The 24372-nt window shown below is 39.7% G+C and overlaps 1 protein-coding gene across 3 annotated transcripts in view; it reads right to left on the reverse strand.

The window, feature by feature from the left end:
* The window catches only part of UPF2 (UPF2 regulator of nonsense mediated mRNA decay), a 158205-nt gene that overhangs the window by 48898 nt on the left and 84935 nt on the right, over nt 1-24372 (reverse strand). For all 3 annotated transcript variants that reach the window (XM_032798299.2, XM_032798297.2, XM_032798298.2), the window contains 6 exons: nt 18825-19010; nt 16937-17140; nt 16079-16354; nt 12663-12846; nt 2937-3076; nt 1514-1618 (listed from right to left, as the gene is read on the reverse strand). In XM_032798299.2, coding sequence (XP_032654190.1) covers nt 1514-1618; nt 2937-3076; nt 12663-12846; nt 16079-16354; nt 16937-17140; nt 18825-19010 — 1095 coding nt within the window. The remainder of the gene's footprint in view (nt 1-1513; nt 1619-2936; nt 3077-12662; nt 12847-16078; nt 16355-16936; nt 17141-18824; nt 19011-24372) is intronic.

The following is a 24372-nucleotide window of genomic DNA, read 5'->3' on the forward strand; positions in this document are numbered from 1 at the left end:
CTTTCCGTTGCACCTTGTCATGCAGCCGCTGTGTAGCCTGAGAGATTTCCTCAAACGCTTTGGCATTTCGTCTTCTGTAACGGAGCTCTGATACAACAGATTTGTCTCTCCCATAAAGCGATCAGATCCAGTATCTCCCATCGGTCATGGCTGGAGCTCTTTTGTATTTGGGACTCTATCGCCCACCCGTGCTGATCGGACGCTCACGCTGTGGAAACAGGAAATGTAATTCAAAAAAGTTCGCAGCGGCTTTTCCTGCTTTTACCTGCCCTGCTGCATCCGAGTTCAGATTGCTGTCCAGACGGTCAGTTTGGTGCACTGTGGGATACCGCCGGAGGCCAGAAACGTCGATTTCGTCCACACTAACTGTATGCCGATACCCCGGGGGTATCCAGAATTCCAAGGGGCGGGGGAGACTGCGGGAACTGTGGGATAGCTACGGAAGAGCTACCCACAATGCAACGCTTCAGAAATCGATGTTAGCCTCGGACCATGGACGCACAACGCCGAATTACTGTGCCTAGAGTGGCCGCATAAAATCGAATTTATAATATCAGTTTTATAAAACCGATTTTAGCTAATTCGATATTATCCCGTAGTGTAGACGTGGCCTCCAATAGCTGAATGACCTCCTTGGGTGCCCTCTCTGGGCTAAAGGCTCCACTTCATTAACGTCAGAACAGCTGAGTAATACTAAGCAAATGCCATCACCCAAGAGACAGTGGCATCAAAAGCTGTATATATAGGCTCTCATTCTCCATCACATCTATTTCCGCCCCTGGCAATGGTGCTGCTTGTTTCCATGATCCAACTGACTGTCATTTGGTGGGTCTTTTTGATCTGAATGAAGGTAATCAGAATATAACACAGCAAACACCTCAACATGCTACTTTCTCAGATGTTACCACAGCACATCTGTGGTAACATCTGGGGTGATCATTCACTATCTTACCATTAGACCACACTCCCAGGCACCCAGATGGATGACTGGGTTTGATGTGGTTGCTTTTCATGGTAAGATAACACACCCCCATCACTTCTTCACTGCTGCTTTTTGTTTGCTTGTCCTGCTTCCTTATTACAATTCTGTGACTGAAAGGAGAATCTACTTTACCATGTTAATTTGCTGGAAATATTCATTACCTCAATAGCATGTCAAAATTCCCCCCCCACACGCACTTTTTTTTTTTTTTTTAGCAGTCCACTCAAGTGTTTTCACAATGGCTATGCAATCTCTTCCAATGTGAATGAACATTTTCATGACTACTTGTGACACTTTCACTTTCCTAAAAGAGTCTTGTAAGCAAAAGCGTTTGTATGAATGTCTGTGAAAATCAAACATTAAGGGGTTGCAAAGGTCAAAGTGAACTTGGTTTTTGTTTGAAAGGACATTTGTGAATATTTTTTAGTGTATGTCCCCTAATCTCTAATGAGCATTATCTGCTAAAAATATTCAGTCAAGAAAACTGAGCATGTAAAACCGGTCTCATTATTCAAAAGCAGTGGCACGTACTGTGTTCTCTTCATCAGTTTCATTCTCCTTATTCGAGTCTGTGAGGTAATCAGTGTTCTCTTCTTCTTCTTCCTCACCTTCCTCATCGTCGTTGTCTGAGCACTCCTGAAATAGTATATTTAAAGTTCAAATTTTAATGACATGCTACATTTTAACATAATTTAAGTGAGAGAAACATTAAGTGCATTCACTGTTTACAGCCTTCCTCACTGCCATGAAATGCTGTATAATTGATTGACTGATCTTTGATCACAACATGCAACGTAATCTGCTTTCAATGACTATTCCATGCCATCTAGCAACATTTACTGATCAGTTTTTGAATACTCATCGTACTGTCACACTAACCCTTGATCTGCACTATGCACGAGTCCTCATCTCATTTCCACAACTTGTTCTTCATTTAACAAGTTATATTTTCCCGACTGAAACTGATCTGAAACCAGACTAATTTTTTATCAAAGATTAAACTGACAAGCTGTTTTACGCAGTGTTGTTGAAGCTGTGTTGGTCCCAGGATATTAGATAGACAAGGTGGGTGACGTAATATCTTTTACTAGACCAAAAAGAGAGAGAAACTTGGTGAGAGAGACCAACTTTTGAGCTTCAATAAGCCACAGAAGTTAGAATTTTCAAGATCACATATATTAGCATATTGCACATTTGCTTTTTTATTGGCTATATGAATTTGATTCAAAAGATTACTGAAGCAGTCTGAAGTAGCAATGAAGACTGACGTGATCCAAATGCTCCTTATTATCCATATTACACAGGAAAAATAATGAACAGCACAAGTTGTCTTGTTTCCTTTAGTTTTGGTCCTTTATATGATAGTTAATGCATCTGCTCCAAAAACTGGTATAGGAGATGGCACAAAAATAGCTTTACGTTTACAAATTAATAGCTATGCCGAGAGGTAGCATACTCTGTTGGGCTGAGCACAGGGTTGTGGACTGAGCACAGCATTGAGTTCTAACCCTCTCTTTGCCACTATTTCTTTGGGCAAGTCTCTTGAATGCTTTTTATTCACTTTTCTACTTAATAAAATGGAGATATTATTGCCTACCTTCCCAGGGGTGTTGAGAGAGATTACTAAGGGCCAGGCATTAAGGGCCCTTTTTGCATAACCTGAGCAAACGGGTTTTTGTACAGGGACTCTCCATAGCAGCTAGGAGGTAGAATCCTTCCCTCCATGAAGCACAAGCAGAACTGGTGACTCCACAGCACATAGTGTTTAGAGTCCCACCTAAACATTCTCTCTGCAACTAGAGCCCTGTGCACAGCACAGCCATGCTGCATTCACTGACTTTAAGGCTTTGTGCAGGCCCACCACAGGGTTTAGGCCTTTATGATTTGCAAAGTGCTAACTATTATTTCCTTCTATGTAAGGACAGTGCAAAATAAGGTAAATGAATGTGATCACCTCTTCCTCTGGCTCATTTACTTCACTTTCATTTCCAGATTGTTCTTCTGTCTCTGCACCACCTTCCTCCTCCTCTTCCTCTTCTTCCAGATTCTCTCCTTCTGTCATAGAATCTTTTGAATCTTTGTCATTCACAAGGCCTGAGAAATGAAAAATAGGAAGGGATTAGGAATAGAATGTGTTAGACAGGAAGCAATGTTTTGCTGTGGTATCACATAAAAATACGGTACTGATGTATGGTAGTTTGACAAACCCACTCCTAGAAAATGCTGACTAAAGTATTATGTAGTACTAGCGATTAAGTCTTGAATGATAAGTGTATTTATAATTGTATAAGGTATTTCTTACTGAGCAAAGTCATAAGAGAAAATGGTTTCAAAACAACTCAAGAAAGGATTTTTACTGGGAACATCTAGGAATTTCCACAGAACACCAATCAAGTAACCAAGTGTTACATCTCAAAATATCTTGGAAATTTCTTCAACTCCCCTGCACTACATTTTGAAGGCTACATTAAAATGACACAAACATCTTAGATGCTGTACATAAAATGCCAGATGCTAGAAGTTATTGGATCTCTGCAGTGTGACTTTCATTATTCTTGGAGATTTATCAAGAACTGTACAGGTTGTTTAAGAAACACTTCATAGCATGTAGTGAAAATTCCTACAACCTGTTAGGAACTCTGAATTCTCAGCTCATGGCATTACAGCAAACAAAAACACAGTAAAAATTTGTTGTTGTTACTGTGATTTATCATAAAATGAAACTCATAGTACAGTTCATAATTCTGAAAAACACATTTGCCTGTTTATAATCAATTCTTGTAAAACTGAAACTGACTTTTGCTTCCCTACTAAGGCCCTGAGATCCTGCATTTGAGTATGTATGTGCAAATCCTGCACCCCTCGCAAAGCAGTCACCTAATGTCCCTATCCCACTGTAGAGAGGGATCCTTCCAAGCGTCCTGGCTCATCTTACCATCTTCTCCACTGACAGACTCATTGTCTCCATCCCTCTTCAGTCTACTTTGTCTTCTGGTTTTTGTTTTGTATTATTTTGATTAGACAACGAACTCACTAATGCTCTTATCCTTCAGCGTGGTCTGTTCTCTTAGCTATACTGTCTCCTTTAAATAATTACAAGTGTATTTTAATTTTGGTTTAGATAATTTTGCATTATCCCAGACCACGGGTCGGCAACCTTTCAGAAGTGGTGTGCTGAGTCTTCATTTTTTTTCACTCTAATTTAAGGTTTCACATGCCAGTAATAAATGTTAACTTTTTAGAAGGTCTCTTTCTATAAGTCTATAATATATAACTAATTATTGTTGTATGTAAAGTAAATAGGTTTTTAAAATGCTTAAGGAAGTTTCATTTAAAATTAAATTAAAATGCAGAGCCCCCTGAACCGGTGGCCAGGACCTGGGCAGTGAAAGTGCCACTGAAAATCAGCTTACGTGCCACCTTTGGCACGCATGCCATAGGTTGCCTATCCCTGTCCCAGACCCTGCTATTACTTTACTAAATATTCTGTGATATAATTTCAATTCTCCTTTATGGAATTAGATCTCATTGCACATTATCAGATCAGAAAATGCAGTTGGTGTATTTCAGCTTACAATTTAGTTTTAGAAATAGTTAAACTATTCATAAGAGACATCTGAGAATTTAATATGACTCTGAAATATGGAAAAACAAGGTAATTTTTTTTTAAAAAAAAACTCTTGCTAAAGCTACGCCATCCACTACAAAAATGGACAAACTTCTAGCACAAGTACTCTTTCATACATTCTTTAAATTTTTTCATTAATCCACAAAGCCACTTTATACTCACAGGGATTGTGGTTTGAGCTAGCAGAGAATGATATTGATGCTAGTCTTGCCCAACACAGACAATTTCAGCCAATGATTTTTTGAAGATACCCTTCAAAACTGATGTAGTTAGTACACAGTACCTTATTCATAGCCTGCTCTTACAGATCCAGACTAACACAGCTACCCCTCTGAGATTTATTTTAAGTGTCATAAAACAGGTCATGCAGTAACTTTTGCAATTTTATAGACACTCCAGTTTAATAATACAAATCTATACCAGAAGCATGACAACAAAATACTGAGGCTTCACAACACATCTCTACTCAAATGCTTATATTAAACAATTCAATATTTCACACAAGAGGATCCAGTACTCCCTTGAATTAAAAAACAAAACATTCTTAGATGAGGTGCTCAGATACAGCCTTAATGGCGGCCATGTGAGGTACTTAGATCAAACTTGGCAATGTTAATGTTTACAATTCTTATCTATTAAGATTTTCTAAATGAATAGTGATTTTGGGAACCCCATAGTTTTTTTCTGGTACCCAACTGGAGACTTTAAAAGGACCTGAGTTTCAGAAAGTGCTGAGCACCCACAATCAGCCAGTGCCTTTTAAGGGGTCTCGGACAGGACACCCAATATCTGAAGTCACTTTAGAAAAATCTGGACTTAAGTCCTTAATAAGACATTTAAATTAGACAAATCTTGGTAATAATATTAATGGTAGGCTATTGTTTTATACTTAGTGGAGTTTGACTCAAGTTCTACTCATGCATACATACCCCTTCCCTGCACTTTCAGAGGCTCCAAGCTATCAATCCTCCTCCCTAATGATCATTGAATCACAGAATATCAGGGCTGGAAGGGACCTCAGGAGGTCCATCTAGTCCAATCCCCTGCTCAACGCAGGACCGATCTGCATTTTTTGCCCCAGGTCCCTAAATGGCCACCTCAAGGATTGAACTCACAACCCTGGGTTTAGCAGGCCAACGTTCAAACTGCTGAGCTATTCCTGCTCGCCCTCAACTCCCCTCAGAACCAATGATGCTCCACAGACAAGCAAATGGACTGATGCTGAATCACAAAGGTATTCCTAAGGTGGAGACAAGAGTATTGTCTTTCAGTTGCACTTCAAACCCATACAGTAACTCCTCACTTAAAGTCATCCTGGTTAATGTTGTTCACTGCTGATCAATTAGAGAACACGCTCGTTTAAAGTTGTGCAATGGTCCTTATAATGTTGTTTGGCAGCTGCCTGCTTTGTCCACTGCTTGCAGAAAGATCAGCACATTGAAGCTAGCTGGTGGGGGCTTGGAACCAGGGTGGACTGGCAGTCCCACTATCAGCTCCCCACTCCCCTAAGTTCCCTGTGTAGCAGTCACCCAGCAGGCTATCAATTGCCAGCAGTTTAGCTGTCCCTCCCCCAACTGCTATGTGCTGCTCCTGCCCTCTGACTTGGAGCTGCTCCTGGGAGTTTCCTGCTTACCCCATCTCCATAGAGCGGGGGAGAGGGGGAAGGAGAGACACGAAGGGGCTCAGGACAGAGGGAGCTTGCTTGCAGAAGCTGCTGTATCAACTTGCTGATCTACGTAAAAGACAATGCACTTGAAGTGGGGTCAGTGTACTTAAAGGGGAAACATGCATCTCTCTTTCATATACACACAGTAACTCCTCATTTAACGCTGTGGTTATGTTCCTGAAAAATGCGACTAAGTGAAACGATGTTAAGCTAATCCAATTTCCCTGTAAGAATGAATGTAAATGGGGGTGGGGGGTGTTAGGTTCCAGGGAAATTTTTTTCAGACAAAAAACTATGTATGTTTTAAACCATTTAATATTGTACACAGCAATGATGATTGTGAAGCCTGGTTGAGGTGGTAAAGTTAGAAGGTGGACGAGGATGGGATATTTCCCAGGGAATGACTCGCTGCAAAATGATGAACTAGCATTCAGCTGAGCCCTCAAGAGTTAGCACATTGTTGCTAATGTAGCCTCACACTCTACAAGGCAGCATGAATGGAGGTAGGGGAGACAGCATGGCAGACAGAGACACACCCTGTGAGCGGGAAAGAGAGAGCGCGCGTGAGAGAGATGCACATTGCCCCTTTAAGTATGCTGACCCCACTCTAAGTATATTGCCTTTAAAACAAAATCAGGAAGTTGAGACAGCAGCTGCGGCCGGCAAGCTTTCTCCGTCCTGAGCCCTGTCCTGTCCCCACCCTGCTCTATATGGAGAAGAGGTAAGGGGTGGGCAGGAGTAGAGGGGGAGGGGGACACCCTGACATTAGCCCTCCTCTTCCCCCTCTCCTGCACAGCAAGCAGGAGGCTCCTGGGAGCAGCTCCAAGTCAGAGGGCAGGAGAAGCACATGGTAGTGGTGGGAGGGACAGCTGAACTGCCGGCAATTGGTAGCCTGCTGAGTGGCTGCTGCACAGAGAACTTAGGGGAGCAGGGAGCTGATAGTGGGGCTGCTGGTCCATCTTGTTTCTAAGCCCCCACCAGCTAGCTCCAATGGTCTGCCCTTTCTGCAAGCAGTGGACAAAGCAGGCAGCTGCAAAACAACGTTACAAGGGACCCTTGCACAACTTTAAACGAGCATGTTCCCTAATTGATCAGCAACGTAAAAATGTTAACCAGGATGAGTTTAAGTGAGGAGTTAGTCTACAGGGTGTGTGTCTCTGTCTGCCATACTGTCTCCTTTCCCTCCATTTGTGCTGCCTTGTAGAGCGTGAGGCTATATTAACAATGTGTTAACCCTTGAAGGCTTAGCCGACTACTAATTCATCATTTAGCAATAAGGCATTGCCTGGGAAATATCCCACCTCCTGACTCCACCACCTCAACCAAACTTCACAATCATCATTGCTGTGTACATTAATTCTTATGGGGAAACTGGATTTGCTTAACTTCGTTTTGCTTAAAGTCACTTTTTTCGGGAACATAACTACAACGTTAAGCGAGGAGTTACTGTACTGGCTGAAGGAGCAAGTATGCAAACTTGGGTTTCCATGAACAGATTACTATCAAGAACTGTAACACTTTTAAACAGCACCTCAAGTTTAATGAAATGAAATATATTTAAAGCTGTTCCAGTTTTACCCCCCAACATCCACTTACACTGGATGAGTTAAAAATCAAGGAGAGCAAGAGTTGTTACTGAGGAGTGAGCACCAGAAAAGCAATCGTCAGAGAGAAGGGAACTGTGTACGGGAATACAGAGCCTAATGAAGATATTGGCAGAGGTAAAGGGAATGTGACTACAATGGGAGAAATGGTGAGGAGAGCAAAGAGCACTACTAGTTTTTGCTTCCCCGCCTGCCTATTTAGAGAGCAGCCAACCCATCAGACTAGTGAAATCCTTTTAACTAGCATCTCCACCACATACCACATAAAAAAAACAAAACAAAATTGTTAATAATGGTGAGAGCAGTTAGCAGCAATCTTCCCTGTATCATAGTGATTAAATGCCAAGCAAAGATGTTAGAGGAGCACTATGCTTGCTCGACTTGCTATCATACGAACAAGAAATATAATAATAGTCCTAGCCACTTGTGATCACTATAAATCACAAGCTGTTTTTGCTAGAGTAGGACTATTAACCTTTTAGTCTTGATTAAATTTCCATTTTGGCAGTTACCATAAATTTAGGCAAGCAGAGTGTCTTTCCTACATGTTAATTTCAACTGGGCACTATATTCTTCCACACTATATGTCAAGCTGCTGCACCAAATTGCTATACGTTCATTTCCAACCATGTATTGGCGTCTCTTGTATGAGCATGTAATAATTTGTAAAGTTCTTCAGAATGTCTTATTCTTATATTTATGCCACATATCTAGAAATAGATAGGCATATGTGCGAAAGTACTAAATATTAACACAGGCTAGAACAGCGTCAAGTAAATAGTATAAATTTTGTCATATACTCATTTTAATTATCTGGAATGTTTACTGAATCTCAGAAATAAATCCACAGAAATACTAATCTGACAAAATTACTAAAATCATGTAGGAATAGATGATGATTTGGAGTTTGGTCAGATCCCTCATTAAAACTATTCAAACAAAATCTTTTCCACTGAAAACATTTGCGCCTATCATAATAGCTTTCAAAGATCTGAACAGAGAAAGACAGATAAGATCTTGTGGACCCTACTCTATGTATAGTTATAACAGCAAAGGATTAGCGACTGTTCTACCATGTGTGTGTTTAACTAGGAGAAAAAGATACTGGAAACTCAGTAGTTGCTATTCAATAGCACCTTTAAAAATAACGGAGATCTGCCTGTCTGGTGCCACAATGAAAACAACAGAATGCCGTTCTCCAAAACTGGCTCACTCATGCTCCTGGAAGGAGATCCCACTACTGTACTGGATGCAACTGATCTATAGAAAATGGTTCAGAGGGTGGAAATTACTTTGACTTACAGCAGAAACTGCTGGGCATCTTTGAAAGGAATATATTAAAATGCATATAATTAGCCATAATTTGCCTTTTGGGGGGAGTTAGAGATCATAAAAGCAGTAGTTTAGTCCACGCCATGAGGCAGGGAAAAAATTTCACCTAAAATGGTTTCCATTCCAAATTTGTTTTTCTCTTTATGATCATCATAACATATATAAGGAAGTCAAAGTCTGATATTAATACTAAATTATATTTGAAGAATTTTAATTAAATGAATAGCACAGTGAACAAAATGCAAATTCCTCTTAAAAATAAAAATCAATGCATAATTTCTCCATATATTGACCCTTCAATTAAGGGATTACTTTGAGAACTGATTTAACTACAGGTAGCGTGGATCAAGTACTTGCCTATAAATTAACACTTGTAAATGGAAAAAATCCACAAAACAGCCTCTAGTAAAAGAGGGCTTCGAACTAGAAATTCAAAATCATCAAATAAATCAGTTCAACGACTGAATACATTAACAGCCAATGGCACTGCATAAAGATTTTTTTTTTTTTTTAATGCATCACTGCCCTAGTGTTTCTAGATATAAACGTTAGGGAGTGTTTGCTCAATTGAGCTGTGGGGTCCCCAAGGTCTGGTGTTTGCTCCTGATGCTAACTAATTTCAACACAGATAACTTTTAAGTGTTTCATAAATGTACTCCACTGTAGTTGGAACAAGAACAGGTTTACCTTTTAGTAACTCACAAATGCAGCACTAATTTCCATATGCTTTTTAAAGAAAGCAGTCTATGAATCCAGTTTAATAGAAGCATAAAGAGAACAGAAGTAGTGTTTATATTTAGCATAAGTAAGGGAGTCACATTCTCATCAAGTAATTTCCTCCACTGAAAACTGTGAGCCTATTTATGAGCATTCCAAGGAAAATATAAAAAAGATTCAAAATGTTTGACAGTCAGCTTTCTAGAAATAGAGCTGTGGTCAGTAAACAGAATAGCAAACAGGTTCTCTTGTTTTATTGTAATTCCAGACTATTCCAGTTTGAGAGGAATTGCTATTGCCATGTCTAACGTAAGAGTAAGCCAATGTGTGTGTTGGAAAATACAGGATTATACTGAACCTTTCCAACCCAGTGAATAAAGAATACTGTAACTCCACATGACACAACTGTCATTTCTTCCTCTTATGCAGACCACCAATTGCAGTCCTTGGTGACTTTTTAAGCATCCTGAAGGGAAGGAATTTCTTCCAGAAACCCATTCTGTCAACCACTTCCTGAACTCTCCTCGACTCATTAAAGTCTCTTAAACAATGACTGTGTTTGTCTCCAGATCTGCTTGCTACTTGCTAAATATTCCAAAAGTTCAAGCAATAGTATTTCTTCTACTTTATTTCTGTAATACATCATTGTTAAAGACACTGTTAATCTCTCTACATAGCAAACATTGGAACACTCATGACATTTTGTAGGCCTAACCTTAAAGAGAAAGATACTACATGGTCAAGTTTACCTTTCCTAGAGTGCTGAAAAAGATGCCCAAAGCACCATTTTTTTCATCGCTTTAAGTATTCACTGGAGACACGCTAACACTACACTTCGAAAAGAACTGTATATTTCAAAGCTCTTCCAATAGGTGGTTTAGTAAATAATTTTATCTCCATTTTATGGAATAGTGTTCATGAGGGTCAGAGAGATTTTGTGAAATGCTGAAGGTGGCGTAGCAAAGTCACGGATGTTATACAGATCTTGACACCCATCCCTATGCTTAGTCCACTGGAGCCCAGCTGTCCTTGTATATGCATTCTTGAGTTTGCCTACGGATATACAAACAACAAATATACTAACACTCTGCATTTCTGCAGTGTCTTTCCTTGAAGACTATCAAGATGGTTTTCATTCAATTTAAGCTTCAACTGCTATGAGGCAGATAATGCAGAAGAAAAACTGGATGAAAGGGTCAAGGGAGTTGTCTGAGGTCACATGTCAAGACTGAGGAACAGAACTCAAATGACCCCCAGTTTCACATAACATACACTAGACCACATTAATGGGCACAACTGTTCATTTCAATGACTCGATATTACACTACATATTTCATGCTTATTTGAATGCCTTGTTCTTAGGTTTGCCAACTTGGTAATACACCTCTACCCTGATATAACGTGACCCAATATAACATGAATTCGGATATAACGCAGTAAAGCAGCGCTCTGGGGGAGCCGGGCTGCGCGCTCTGGCAGATCAAAGCAAGTTTGATATAACATGGTCTCACCTATAACATGGTAAGATTTTTTGGCTCCTGAGGACAGCGTGATATCAGGGTAGAGGTGTAGTTGGACTGTCCGTTTTTTAACAAGAGTGCCGGAATCTCTCCTGTCCTCTCTCTTCCCCCAAGGTCCCACCCTTGCCCTGCCTCTTCCCCATAGGCCCCATCCCCGTCCATTCCTCTTTCCCCCTCCCCTGTATCACTCGCTGCTCTTCCCCTCCCATCCCCACCTCCCAGTTCAGGAGAGGTTTTCCTGCAGAGCTAGGACCCAGTGAAGGTAGGAGGTGGCCCAGCTGAGTAGGGGGTTGGAGCGGGTGATGACCTGGAGTCTTCTCTGCTCTTAGTAACCGGACATTGTCAGGTCCCCTTTTCGAACGGACTTTCCAGTCAAAAACCGAGCACCAGGCCACTCTACTTGTTCTATAAGTAGAGTGTTTGACTGTAATGGTCCCATATACCTTGAAGGAGTCCAGGTAATAGAACCAATGGATATGCTCATGTGTGATGAGCTACTCACCCACCAGGCCTGCTGGATGCACTAAATACTGTATCAAAGCAGCCAAAAGTTCTTGTGTACTGACAAAGTTAGAGCTGGTGGATTTCCTTTTCCTTTTATACCAGTCATCATAAATAAAAACCATAGTCACCTTTGTGTCTAGTGTTTCTTTAGATACAGCAAATTAATATGTTACCCAGATTCAGAACAGGTCAGGAAATGCAGAAAAAGGTTAAAACACACCTGAGGGATAGTTTTCAGAGTGGTAGCTGTTAGTCTGTATCAGTAAAAACAGCGAGGAGTCCTTGTCGCACCTTAGAGATCAATGAATTTGGGCATAAGCTTTCGTGGGCTAAAACATGCTTCATCAGATGCATGGAGTGGAAAATACAGAGGTAGGTATAAATCCACAGCACATGAAAGGATGGGAACTGCCTTACTAAGTCGGGGGGTCAGTGCTCATGAGCCAATTCAATTAAGGTGCAAGTGGGCTATTCTCAACAGTTGACAAGAAGAGAGGAAAGTCACTTTTGTAGTGCTAATGAGTTCAATGTAATCAAGGTGGCCCATTTCAAACAGCTGACAAGAAGGTGAAAGTAACAGCAGGGGAATAATTAGTTTTTGTAGTGACTCATCACTGAGGGATGGCGATAGCAGTAGTAATAATAAAATGATAATAATGACAGTGTAAAAGACATGAACAACTGGCTCTGATGATGTATTATTTCTTACCTAGTTTTATTAAGAATTCTCGTTCCAAGTCTTGTACCTGCCTGACAGATTCTTCCAGAGAATTGCAGAGTTTTATCTTTGGTCTCAACAGTTCTAGCGTATCACTTATCATATAGTCAATGTCAATAGGAAATGGATGGTCTTTTGTCCAAACTTCCAAATTCTTTTTCCACCAAACATACCTCTGAAATAAAAAAAAATCCTCATGTTATATATATACTGTACTTCATGTTGACTGAAGCTATTTCACCAAGAAAAAAGACATTACCAAAACATTAAAGAAAATGTAGAAGCATACGAATCACGAAAAACAAAGTCATGTATCCTGCTAAAACAGTTTGAAACAATTCAAAGAAAATTCCTAAAATAAAAAAAATCCATACGGAATTTTAAAGTGACAATCCAGATATTAATTACATAACTAAATAAATCTATGGCAACTGACATTATTATAAAAAATAGGTATAGAATGTAAATACTCTTTTTTGGGGCATATTCTTTCAATGGGAGATGGGCACCTACTTGCCCTTCATGCATTTCAAAATCCCTCTTTAATTCTTGTACAAATGCAGCCATACAAATCATATTCATTTTTAAAAGGCAAGACCTTTTTCACAAACATGAGAACGTTAAAACTTTGGGTATCAGTGGGTGATGCTTCTATCAAAAGAATCATCATAATGTGGACATCTTTATAACAAACCAGCACTACATTCATCTGTAAGATGCAAAGTAAATTCTACCCTTATTTATACAAGTCTATTTAAGGGCAGGATGAGAGAACAATGAGGTTGTGCAGGTGCATCTGAAGGCAGAGTATGATCAGCAGAACCTTTATTAATGGTGGTGATGTTCAAGCCAGAAAGAACTCGGTCTGAATTTCAGATTTTTCCAGACTAACAGCAATTAGGAAAAAACATCTTTTTAATTTTTAGACTGATCAAATTTGATATGTATTTACTGAAACAAACATCAAACTCCACAATATTTTAAATAATCACTTCTTTAGTTTGATAACAAAGGAACTGAATTAGTATACACGGGACCCTCGCTAGAATGCGCGTCTAGATAGTGCGAATTCACATAAAACGTGGTTGCGGCCACGGATCCCAAATTTAATTACTTTAATTGCAGTTCATTTTAATGTGGTACAGCACATGGATCCCAAATCTTGTGTTCTAGTAAGGGTCCATTATATGCACCAATTAGGGTTGTCAATTTATTTCAGTTAACTCATGTGAGAAACTCAAAAAAATTACAGTTTTAATTGCACTGTTAAACAGAATACCAACTGAAATTTATTAAATATTTTGGATGTTTTTCTACGTTTTCATATATATTTTATTCTGTGTTGTAATTGAAATCAAAGTGTATATTATTTTTATTACAAATATTTGCACTGTAAAAATGACAAAAGAAATAATATTTTTCAGTTCACCTCATACAAGTACAGTGCTACAATCTTTGTCATGGAAGTGCAACTTACAAATATACTATTTTTTTGTTACATAACTGCACTCAAAAATAAAACAATGTAAAACTTCAGAGCCTACAATTCCACTGAGTCCTACTTCTTGTTCAGGCAATCACTAAGACAAACAAGTTTGTTTACATTTACAGAAGATAATGCTACCCTCTTTTTATTTACAATATCACCAGAAAGTGAGAACACGCATTTGCATGGCATTTTTGTAGTCGGCATTGCAAGGTATTTACATGCCAGACATGCTAAACATTCGTATGCCACTTCGTGCTTCGGCCATCATGCTGGAGGACATGCTTCCATGCTGATAACGCTCGTTAAAAAAATGCATTAATTAAATTTGTGACTCAATTACTTGGGGGAGTCCCCTGCTCTACTTTACCTGCATTTGCCATATATTTCATGTTAAGCCGTCTCAGACAACCCAGCACGTTGCTCATTTTAAGAACATTCACTACAGATTTGACAAAACGCAAACAAGGTACCAATGTGAGATTTCTGAAGATCGCTACAGCACTTGACCCAAGGTTTAAGAATATGAACTGCCTTCCAAAATCTGAGAAGGAGGAGGTGTGGAGCATGATTTCATGCGTCTTAAAAGAGCAACATTCTGATGCGAAAACCACAGAACCTGAACCACCCAAAAAAAGAAAATCAAACTTCTGCTGGTGGCGTGGGACTCAGATGATAAAAATGAACATGTGTCTGTCCATATTGCTTTGGATTGTTATTGAGCAGAACCTGTCATCAGCATGGATACATGTCCCCTGGAATGGTGGTTGAAGCATGAAGGGACATATGAATCTTTAGCACCTCTGGCAAATAAATATCTTGTGACGCCGGCTACAACAGTGCCATGAGAATGCCTGTTCTCACTTTCAGGTGACATTGTAAATAAGAAGTGGGCAGCATTATCTCCTGCAAATGTAAACAAACTTGTTTGTCTAAACGATTGGCTGAACAAGAAGTAGGACTGAGTGGACTTCCAGGCTCTAAAATTTTATATTGTTTTATTTTTGAATGCAGGTTTTTTTGTACATAAATTCTACATTTGTAAGTTCAACTTTCATGGTAAAGAGATTGCTCTCCAATACACCTCTACCTACGTTGTCCTCGGGAGCTAAAACATTTTACCATGTTATAGGTGAAACCGTGTTATATCGAACTTGCTTTGATCCACCAGAGTGCGCAGCTCCGCTGCCCCGCCCCGAACACTACTTTACCGCGTTATATCCGAAATGCGTTATATCGAGGTAGAGGTGTACTTGTATTATTGAATTGAAAAATACTATTTCTTTTGTATTTTTACAGTGCAAATACTTGTAATAAAAAATAAATATAAAGTGAGCATTGTACATTTTGTATTCTGTGTTTTAACTGAAATCAATATATTTGAAAATGTAGATCATGATTAATTTTTTTAATCACTTGCCAGCCCTAATGCCAATACTCCTCCACTGCAGTTATCTTTTAAATTCCGTTTTTCTTTTGTCCTTCTAATAAGACATTAGCACAAGCACTTTAAAGTCCATGAATGCTTCAGAATATTCCATGGAGTTACCATGACATCATCCAATTACATTTGATATTTTAATGCCATTTCAAAAATCTCTCTTATTAAAACTATGAACATCAGAAAGGATTTAAAAAAATCATGACAGACCTTGTAGAGTTCACAGTGAGGACTCAATTCAGCAGAGTATTTAAGCACGTGCTCAATTTAAGCATGTGAATAGTCCCAAGGAAATCTACAGGACCGCTCATGTGTTTACATTTAAAACACATTTAATTGTTTTGCTGAATCGGAGCCCAAATGATAAAAACCTAAGCGTACAGGTTTTTTAGATATTATATAGATGAATCTCTAGCACCATGCGAAGACACACCCACCACACAAAGTTAATTTTAAACACAAAGTTAAGTTGATTAATACCTGAAAGTACACAAGGAAGCAATCAAGCTTGCGTTTGCTGGAACCTCTGTCAAAATATTGCCCACAGGTATCAAGGATGGTGCAGACGAGTCTAATTCGGAAAAGATGTTCTGGAGGGTCCAGTGGACTAGCAGTACCATCAGGGTTCACACCAAATGATGTAAATGAATACAGCGTTCGAAATATTACAGCTGACTCTACCATTCGGTAATTGTAAAGTTCTCCCAAGAACTTGGCACTGCTGATCCGTCGCTGATTAAACTTTGGCTGGTTAACCTTAAACAAAACCCAACATTTACTAGTTTAGTGCAAGACACACATTTACTTTTAATACATGTGGACACAACAGAAATTACTATAAGGAGCCTTACAGTATCCATTACAGAAATGTAAACTAAAAAAGTATGGTTTTGCTTTAAATAATATTGTCACTCCGTGATATGAATGAAGCCCAGTCCTGTATTATTTACAAGAATGTTTCGAGAATTTAGCTTTTTTTTTAAATCTAGAAAAAGCTTTCGATAACTGTGAGCTCTGTCATACTATGGACTTCCAAAGAAAATCATATGAAAATCCATGGCTTCAGACATTTAAATGCTAGACTAGAAAAGCATTATAAATAGTGCACAGGGAACAATCTCAGTATAGCAAGGGGATGAAGTAACTATCCCAATAACCCTCTCTCATTTTTATTCTAACTTTATGATTGACCTTAAAGAAAGCAGGTGGCAGGTAGGTACAAAAATAATCAATGAAAAACATTTTCCATAATCTCTTTCTATTTTTAAATCTTATTTAGAAAGGTTTTATTTTAAATTTTTCTGATAAACAAGTGAATTAACTTATAATATATTTTACCTCCATGCCTAGGCGAATATCCTCTAGCACTCCATCCACAACATGAATTCCAACATCCTCTTGGTAAAGCACCAACCCTGCTAAGAGGTTAGCTACACAGTGAATACTATTGTATTTCACATTCCAGATGTTGATCATACAACATATAACATAATCTTTCACTTCAGGATCCTGCCAGGGCAATTTACGCATCTGTCTCAGGACCTAAACAAGATTTGTAAAATACAATTAACAATTCAGTAGGCAAAGTTGGGTGGATTTATGTGTAAATGGAACCTGTTATATCTTGTAGTCATTACAAATGCCACCCCCAAATACAAATGAAGTAAATCTAATGGATACTTGTAACGGGACTCAGAAGAGCAGAACTATAATATTGGAACAGCGCTGAAAAAATACTAAGATTAAAATACTTCTCTTGAACAAAGCAAACAGAGTCACAACTTAAGTAAAGCTTATCTGAAACCAAACATGAACCTTAACATCTAAGCTACACATAGAAATTGTTTTAATGTGGAAAGTGAAGACTACAGAACAAAAACAAAGAGTCTAATATACCCTGAACTTTTAGGGCTAAATTCTCCACTAGTTTATGCCAGTTGAGTTCCATTGCTGCTAACGAAGATCCACCAATTTACACCAGCGAAGGATCTGATCCTTAATTTATTTACATGTGTTATTTATTTTGCCTAGTACTATTAAAAGCATAAAAGGAAGCAAACCAGACCACTTATAAAAAGGTATGGAATACATTTGGTCTGACCTAATGCAAACACTGGGGAGGATGGAAACCCCTCTCCCAGATGCTTTGGTACCATATTCACTCAGCACTGGATGTGTAACACAGTAGTTCTCAACCAGGGTTACATGTACCCCTGAAGGTACGCAGAGGTCTTCCAGGGGGTATATCAACTCATTTAGATACTTGCCTAGTTTTACAACAGGCTACATAAAAAGCACCAGCAAAATCCATACAAACTAAAATTTCATAGACAGACAGACAATGACTTATTTATATGGCTCTACATACTATACACTGAAATGGAAGTACAATATGTATATTTCCAGCTAATTTTATAATATGATAAAAATGAGAAAGTAAGCAATTGTTCAGTAATAGCATGCTGTCACACATTTTTTTACGTCTGATTTTGTAAGCAGTTTTTAAGTGAGGTGAAATTTGGGAGTACGCAAGATAAATCAGACTCCTGAAAGGGGTACAGTAGTCTGGAATGGTTGAGAACCACTGGTCTAATAGACATCCAAGGTTATACCCCAGAGATACTGTAGACTCTCCCTGCACACATCTTAGAGCAAGACTGGTGTCCTTTTAGAGTTTGAGTGTGAGACTTGATGAGAAACCACAGTGTCCTTTTCTGGGACTTGTATATTCTCAGACCTACTCCTCTTTTCTTCCTGGAAGACTAAAATCATGGCTGGAACTCTATCTGGACATCCCCATTGACTCACCTTAAAATATCTTGCCTTGTTAGCATGCACATGCCTCTGATTTTAATAACTCAGTGTGCCCGTCTTTAATATAATCCTGATCAAAGCATAGCAGAAGCAGTTTCTCCTCTCCTGGGAGTATTAAACATTAATCTCAACCCTGCCCTCAGTCACTTGCTGTGTCCCAACTTTATTGGATCCTTCAAAACATATGTCAGACCTGGATAATTCAAAACCTCTTCCCATTTTTTCAACCTCAATCGTTTACATGGGTCAAGCAGAAGCCTTCTTTCCTAGCATTAGTTAACTAATGATTCATCCTTTCACTCTCAGGTTCTAAATGAGTACCTACAATTATTGTTCTTGTAATAAATAATTTAAGAGGAAGAGTTGTCACAAGTACTGCCATCTACCACATCAAGATTTCACATGGATTTACCTTCTCAGTGGTGACTTTGGAGAGATCCTTGTAAAGAAGCCTACGAATATACTCCTGCAGAGGTGGGCGTTTCTTCCTCACAGTTTTTTCAGCTGGAGGGGGATTACAGTAGTAGTATGCATTCTCCACCATTGTGACATACCGCGCATCAAGATGCATTGCTTGTTTCTTTCTCATCATTTGTTCCTAGAAACAAATAAAAACTTACATGAAAAATGTTTCTCATTAAGCTATTAAATTTCCCTCACACCAAAAGTCTTCATAGTCTAACTGATGGGTGGCTGGAGACAGAAAAATAAATTACGAGGATGTTGCTTGTGATGGTGGGCAGCAGAGCTCAACAGCCCCAGGGCTAATTTCCAGTTTATGTCTGATGTTCCTAAAGCTCATGCTTCAGGGTTTCCGCTGGCAACTGGGAGAGGTCAGGAAGAGATTATTTTCCCTGCAATGTATGCTGGGAGGTTTTTAAAATCTCCTTCCTCAGAAGGATCAGGGATGGCCAGAAATGGAGATGGGACATGGGGCTGGGTGGGATACAGCTCTGAGGTGGCACCGAGCAGTCTCGCACACTCAGGTGCTTGGCTGGCTGGCTGGTTCTTGCTCACACTCTCAGGGTCTGATCGCCATACATGGGGTTAAAAAGGAATTTGTTCCCAGGTCAGATTGGCAATGACCTTGGGGGGTTTTCACCTTCCTCTGTAGCGTGTGGGCATGAGTCACATGCCAGGACTATCTGAGTATTTCTAATTCAATCATTTCCCTGCCACTGCAGGGCCCTCAAGCACTGGTGAACCTCAGTCCCTCCTAGTCTCTGCCTGTGGCACGTAAGTCTAGTTTCCTGTGGGCCTCATTTACTTTGGAATCATTTCCGTTGTTGGGTTTAGTGTGCAGATCCTGGGTGATGTCAGTGGCCTATGATATACTGGAGGTCAGACTAGATGAGCAGTGGTCTCTTAAACTCTATGATTATGACAATTTTTTTTTGCAGTTATCTTAAGAACTCAGGTGAACGCCTGAAATTAAGTAGTTCGTTCCACATGACCATCATAAAGCTCATTTATTTTCATCTATGTTTCTCTAAGGATCATATGAAGAGGATTTAAGAGACGTTTAAGTTTTATCTTAGTGAAACCTATAAAGTTCCTATTATTCATATAATGATTCTACTTAAGCTTTTCAGCTATTAAACATAAATCCTGTGTTTGTACAGTGATTAGCACAATGGGGCCCTGGTCTATGATTAATGCCCCTAGATACTACAGAAATACAAATAAAAAATGAGTTGAAATATTATTTAAATTAGCACAGTCAATCAGTAAAGACTTCTTACACACTTTTTACAACATGGTGAGAATCAGCAAAAATTACACTTTGATTCAAAATTTACTTTCTTTCAGCAGCATAAATTCTGGTATTTATATTTCCCATTGTATACTCCAGTGTTGGCAGATAGATTCTGGGATGACAAGATAGTAGATCGCAAGGAGAATACCACAGTACATGACTATTTCAGGAAAAATGGGAAAAGGGGTCAGAGGTTGAAACCTGCTACACACATAGACACATCAGCACACAAGAACACAAGCAGTTCTAAACTGGTGTATTGCACAATTAAAAATATTAAGATTTAATTGAATTTTATCATACAATATTTAAAACAAAATTATATAAATCATACCAAGGTTATCACAGGCTCCACATAGTCTGAACAACTCCTGAAGCTGGCCCGGGGCCTATAGGGATCATCTAATTTTGGATGATTACGTGTTAAGAAACCAAATAGTAATCAATCACACCATTTAAGGATGTATCCAATTCTTAGCTTGCCTATGCATAGTAACCTAGAGCATCAAATCCAGCTATCATCAAAACTCAGGTTTCCAGTACTTTTTCATTCCCACATGCAAAAGCTGTTACTGAAGCTCAAGTGGTCTAGTCAAAGTGAAGAATAGTTTACATTATTTCACTGTAGTCTTGCCCTGCTAATCAGAAAAGTCTAGAAGGAGGTTGAAGATTGTGAGAGCAATAGGTAATACAGTCCAATATCCATCTAGAGAGTCTTTTTAAGAGATTGAGGATCCCTTAGATCTGTCCGCAGTAGAGAGAAATCGTCTGGGAGACTTCTTGAAGGGCTTAGTCTATCCAAATATAAGGCTAATGATCTCCTGACATCGAGTGTGTGTAATGTCACCTTCCTAGTGTGGTTTCAGAAAGGAGATTGGGAAGTGGATAATCTAGTTTATATGGAAGTGCAAAGATATTTTCGGTAGGAACCTTGCGTGTGGTCGTACCATAACCTTATCTTTCAAAAAGATTGTAAGGGGTGAGGGTAACTCGGAGCCCCTATCTCTCCCCACTTAGAGCAGAAGTAATGGTTACTAAAAATGTGGTTTTCCTAGAGAAGTGTAGAAGTGAGGAGGTGGCCATGAGTTCAAAAGGACGTCTAGACAGACACTTGAGGACAAAAGTTGAGGTCCCATGTCAGTACACGGCATCTGATTTGTGGGAAGAGGTTACCCGAACCCTTGAGAAACCTTCTTGTTGTAAGATGAATGAAAACAGAACAGTCTACCTTATGATGGAAGGCAGTGATGGCTGGAAGATGCACCTTTACAGATCTTAGAAAGAATCTTGAGTTTTTAGTTCTAGGATGTAATCTAGCACAAGTGATAATGGAGAGAATGTAGGAGTCATGTGCCTCAAGTCAAACCAGAGGTAGAATCTCTTTCACTTTTGAGTGCGTGTGTGACAAGTAGTTTGCTTCCTTCTATTTAACAGCACCGCCTTTCAGTCCTTGGAATGGGTCATTTCCAAGCCTTTGAACCATTGAGGAACACGCCTTGAGGCGGAGAACCTGCAGATTGCGTTGAGGGACCTGGCCAATGTTCTGAGAGAGGAAGTGAGAAACAGCCTCAAGAGCAAATTGCCAATAGAATAAGGTGTGGAAACCACATCTGACTTGGCCACATGGAAGCTCTGAGTATAACTGTGGCACTCTCTTTTTTTTTTAAACCTTGAGCAGGACCTTGGATATTAGAGGAATCGGTGGAAAGGAATACAAAGAGATCTGTGTTCCATTGTAGGAGGAAGGCATCTCTGAGAAAGGGATGACCCAGCCCAGCCCTGGAGCAAAACTGTTTTGTTTCTGGCTGTGGCAAATAAGTCTATCTTTGGGACTGCCCAATGTAGAAATATGCTGTGGAGAATGGAGGGATTTACTTCCAATTCATGATCCTGAGAGAAATTCCTGCTGAGAGTGTCCACTGTAGTGTTTTGTATGCCTAGGAGATAAGCTGTTGAGATGTTGATTTGGTGGCGAACGCACCAATTCGAGAGTTTCACTGCTTCGGTACAAAGGATCTTGCTCCTGCCTGGCAGTTTATGTAAAACATACATGAGATGTATAGATGGGAAGAACAGAATTATCAGACACACAGATGAACACAATTTGTTGGGGAAGAGTTAACATGGTTTTTGTAAAAGGAAATCATGCCTCACCAATCTACTAGAATTCTTTGAGGGGGTCAACAAGCACGTGGTCAGGGGTGAACCAGTGGATATACTGAACTTAGACTTTCAGAAAGCCTTTGACAAGGTCCCTCACCAAAAGGTTCTTAAGTAAAGTAAGTGGTTATGGGATAAGAGGGAAGGTCCCCTCATGGATCAGTAACTGGTTAAAAGATAGGAAACAAATGGTAGGAATAAATGGTCCGTTTTCAGAATGAAAAGTAGTAAATAGTGGTGTCCCCTGGGGTCTGTACTGGGACCAGTACTGTTCAGCGTATTCATAAGTGATCTGGAAAAGGGGTGAAACAGTGAAGTGACAAAATTTGAAGATGATACAAAACTACTCAAGATAGTTAAGCCCAAATCAGACTGCAAAGAGTCACAAAGGGATCTCACTAAACTGGGTGACTGGGCAACAAAATGGCAGATGAAATTTAATGTTGAGAAATGCAAAGTAATGCACACTGGAAAACATAATACCAACTATACATACAAAATGATGGGGTCTAATTAGCTTTTTCCACTCAAGATAGACATCTTGAAGTCATTGTGAATAGTTCTCTGGAAACATCCACTCAATGTGCAACTGCAGTCAAAAAAGCTAACAGAATTGTTGGGAATCATTAGGAAAGGGATAGATAAGACAAAAAAATATTCTATTGCCTCTATATAAATCCATGGTATACCCACATCTTGATTACTGTGTGCAGATGTGGTCATCCCATCTCAAAAAAGGTATATTGGAATTGGAAAGGGTTCAGAAAAGGGCAACAAAAATGATGAGGGGTATGGAATAGCTTCTGTATGAGGAGAGATTAATTAGACTGGGATTTTTCAGCTTGGAAAAGAGACGACTAAGGGGTAATAGGATAGAGGTCTATAAAATCATGATTGGTGTGGAGAAAGTAAATAAGGAAGAGTTATTACACAAGAACTAGGTCACTAAATGAAATTAATATGCAGCACGTTTAAAACTAACAAAAGGAAGCATTTCTTCATACAGTGCGGAGTCAATCTGTGGAACTCTTTGCGAGAGGATGTTATGAAGCCCAAGACTATAACAGGGTTCAAAAAAGAACTAGGTAAGTTCATGGAGGATAGGTCCATCAATGGCTATTAACCAGGATGGGCAGGGATGCAAAATCAATCATACCAACAACGCAGGCCCTGTTTCCAGTTGCCGTAAGCTGGTTCTGCAGAAATCTCTGGTGGGCTTGGTCCCTGGTAATAAAATGGAGAGCTTTCAACAGAGACTGAAGAGAAATTGTTGTGATCCTCTTCCTTCTCCTCCTCTTCTGGCAGAGGTGGAGCAATTATGGATGCTGAGGGAGACTCCATAAATACAGCATGCATGCCAGGGAAGTGAGATGTGATTGGTACTTAGAACCTGTTGGTGACAAGCAAGGGCAATTCAGTCGTTTCTTAAACCAGCAAGTCCCAAGGAAATCAAAATTTCTGCTGTACCAGAATGGTGGGCAGTACCGTTGAGGTAAGATGAGCAGAAGTAGCCAATATAGAAGGAGCCAAGGGTACTGGAGGTCTCTTGTGCTCCGATGAATGACTAGAAGGTGTTGATCTGGTCCTCTGCAGAGCCGAATTACTCGGTACCTGTGCCCTGCAGTACTCTGTCGTTACCGATTTAGAGGAACTGGATTTCTCTCTACCACTCCATTCACTTGATGGTACCAATCTTCTGGAGCCGGAACCTTTGAGGCCTTTAGGTTTGCTGGCCATACCTGCACCTGAGGAACCTGCAGCCTTTTGGGTGCCAATTGGAGACCAGTTGGTGCCCCTTGTCAGGGACTGTCTCTCTACCCAGGGGATTTGTAGCTCACTTTTTTGAGAGGAATTCAAAGTTTTAATCTTCGAAGCTGTCAGAGTGTGTTGAGCCAAGGAAGTCAATAGACTTAGCCTAATCAGGAACCATTGTATAGCAGGTTCCTGGGCCAGGATCAGGGGCTGGTAGAGTGAACCTTCCACCATTAGTAGCCGGAGTTTTAGCTCAAGGTTCTTTCCCACTCTTGATTTTAATTTAAGGCAG

Source organism: Chelonoidis abingdonii, chromosome 1 (genome assembly GCF_003597395.2).
Source record: "Chelonoidis abingdonii isolate Lonesome George chromosome 1, CheloAbing_2.0, whole genome shotgun sequence".
In the NCBI taxonomy this organism is placed as follows: domain Eukaryota; kingdom Metazoa; phylum Chordata; order Testudines; family Testudinidae; genus Chelonoidis; species Chelonoidis abingdonii.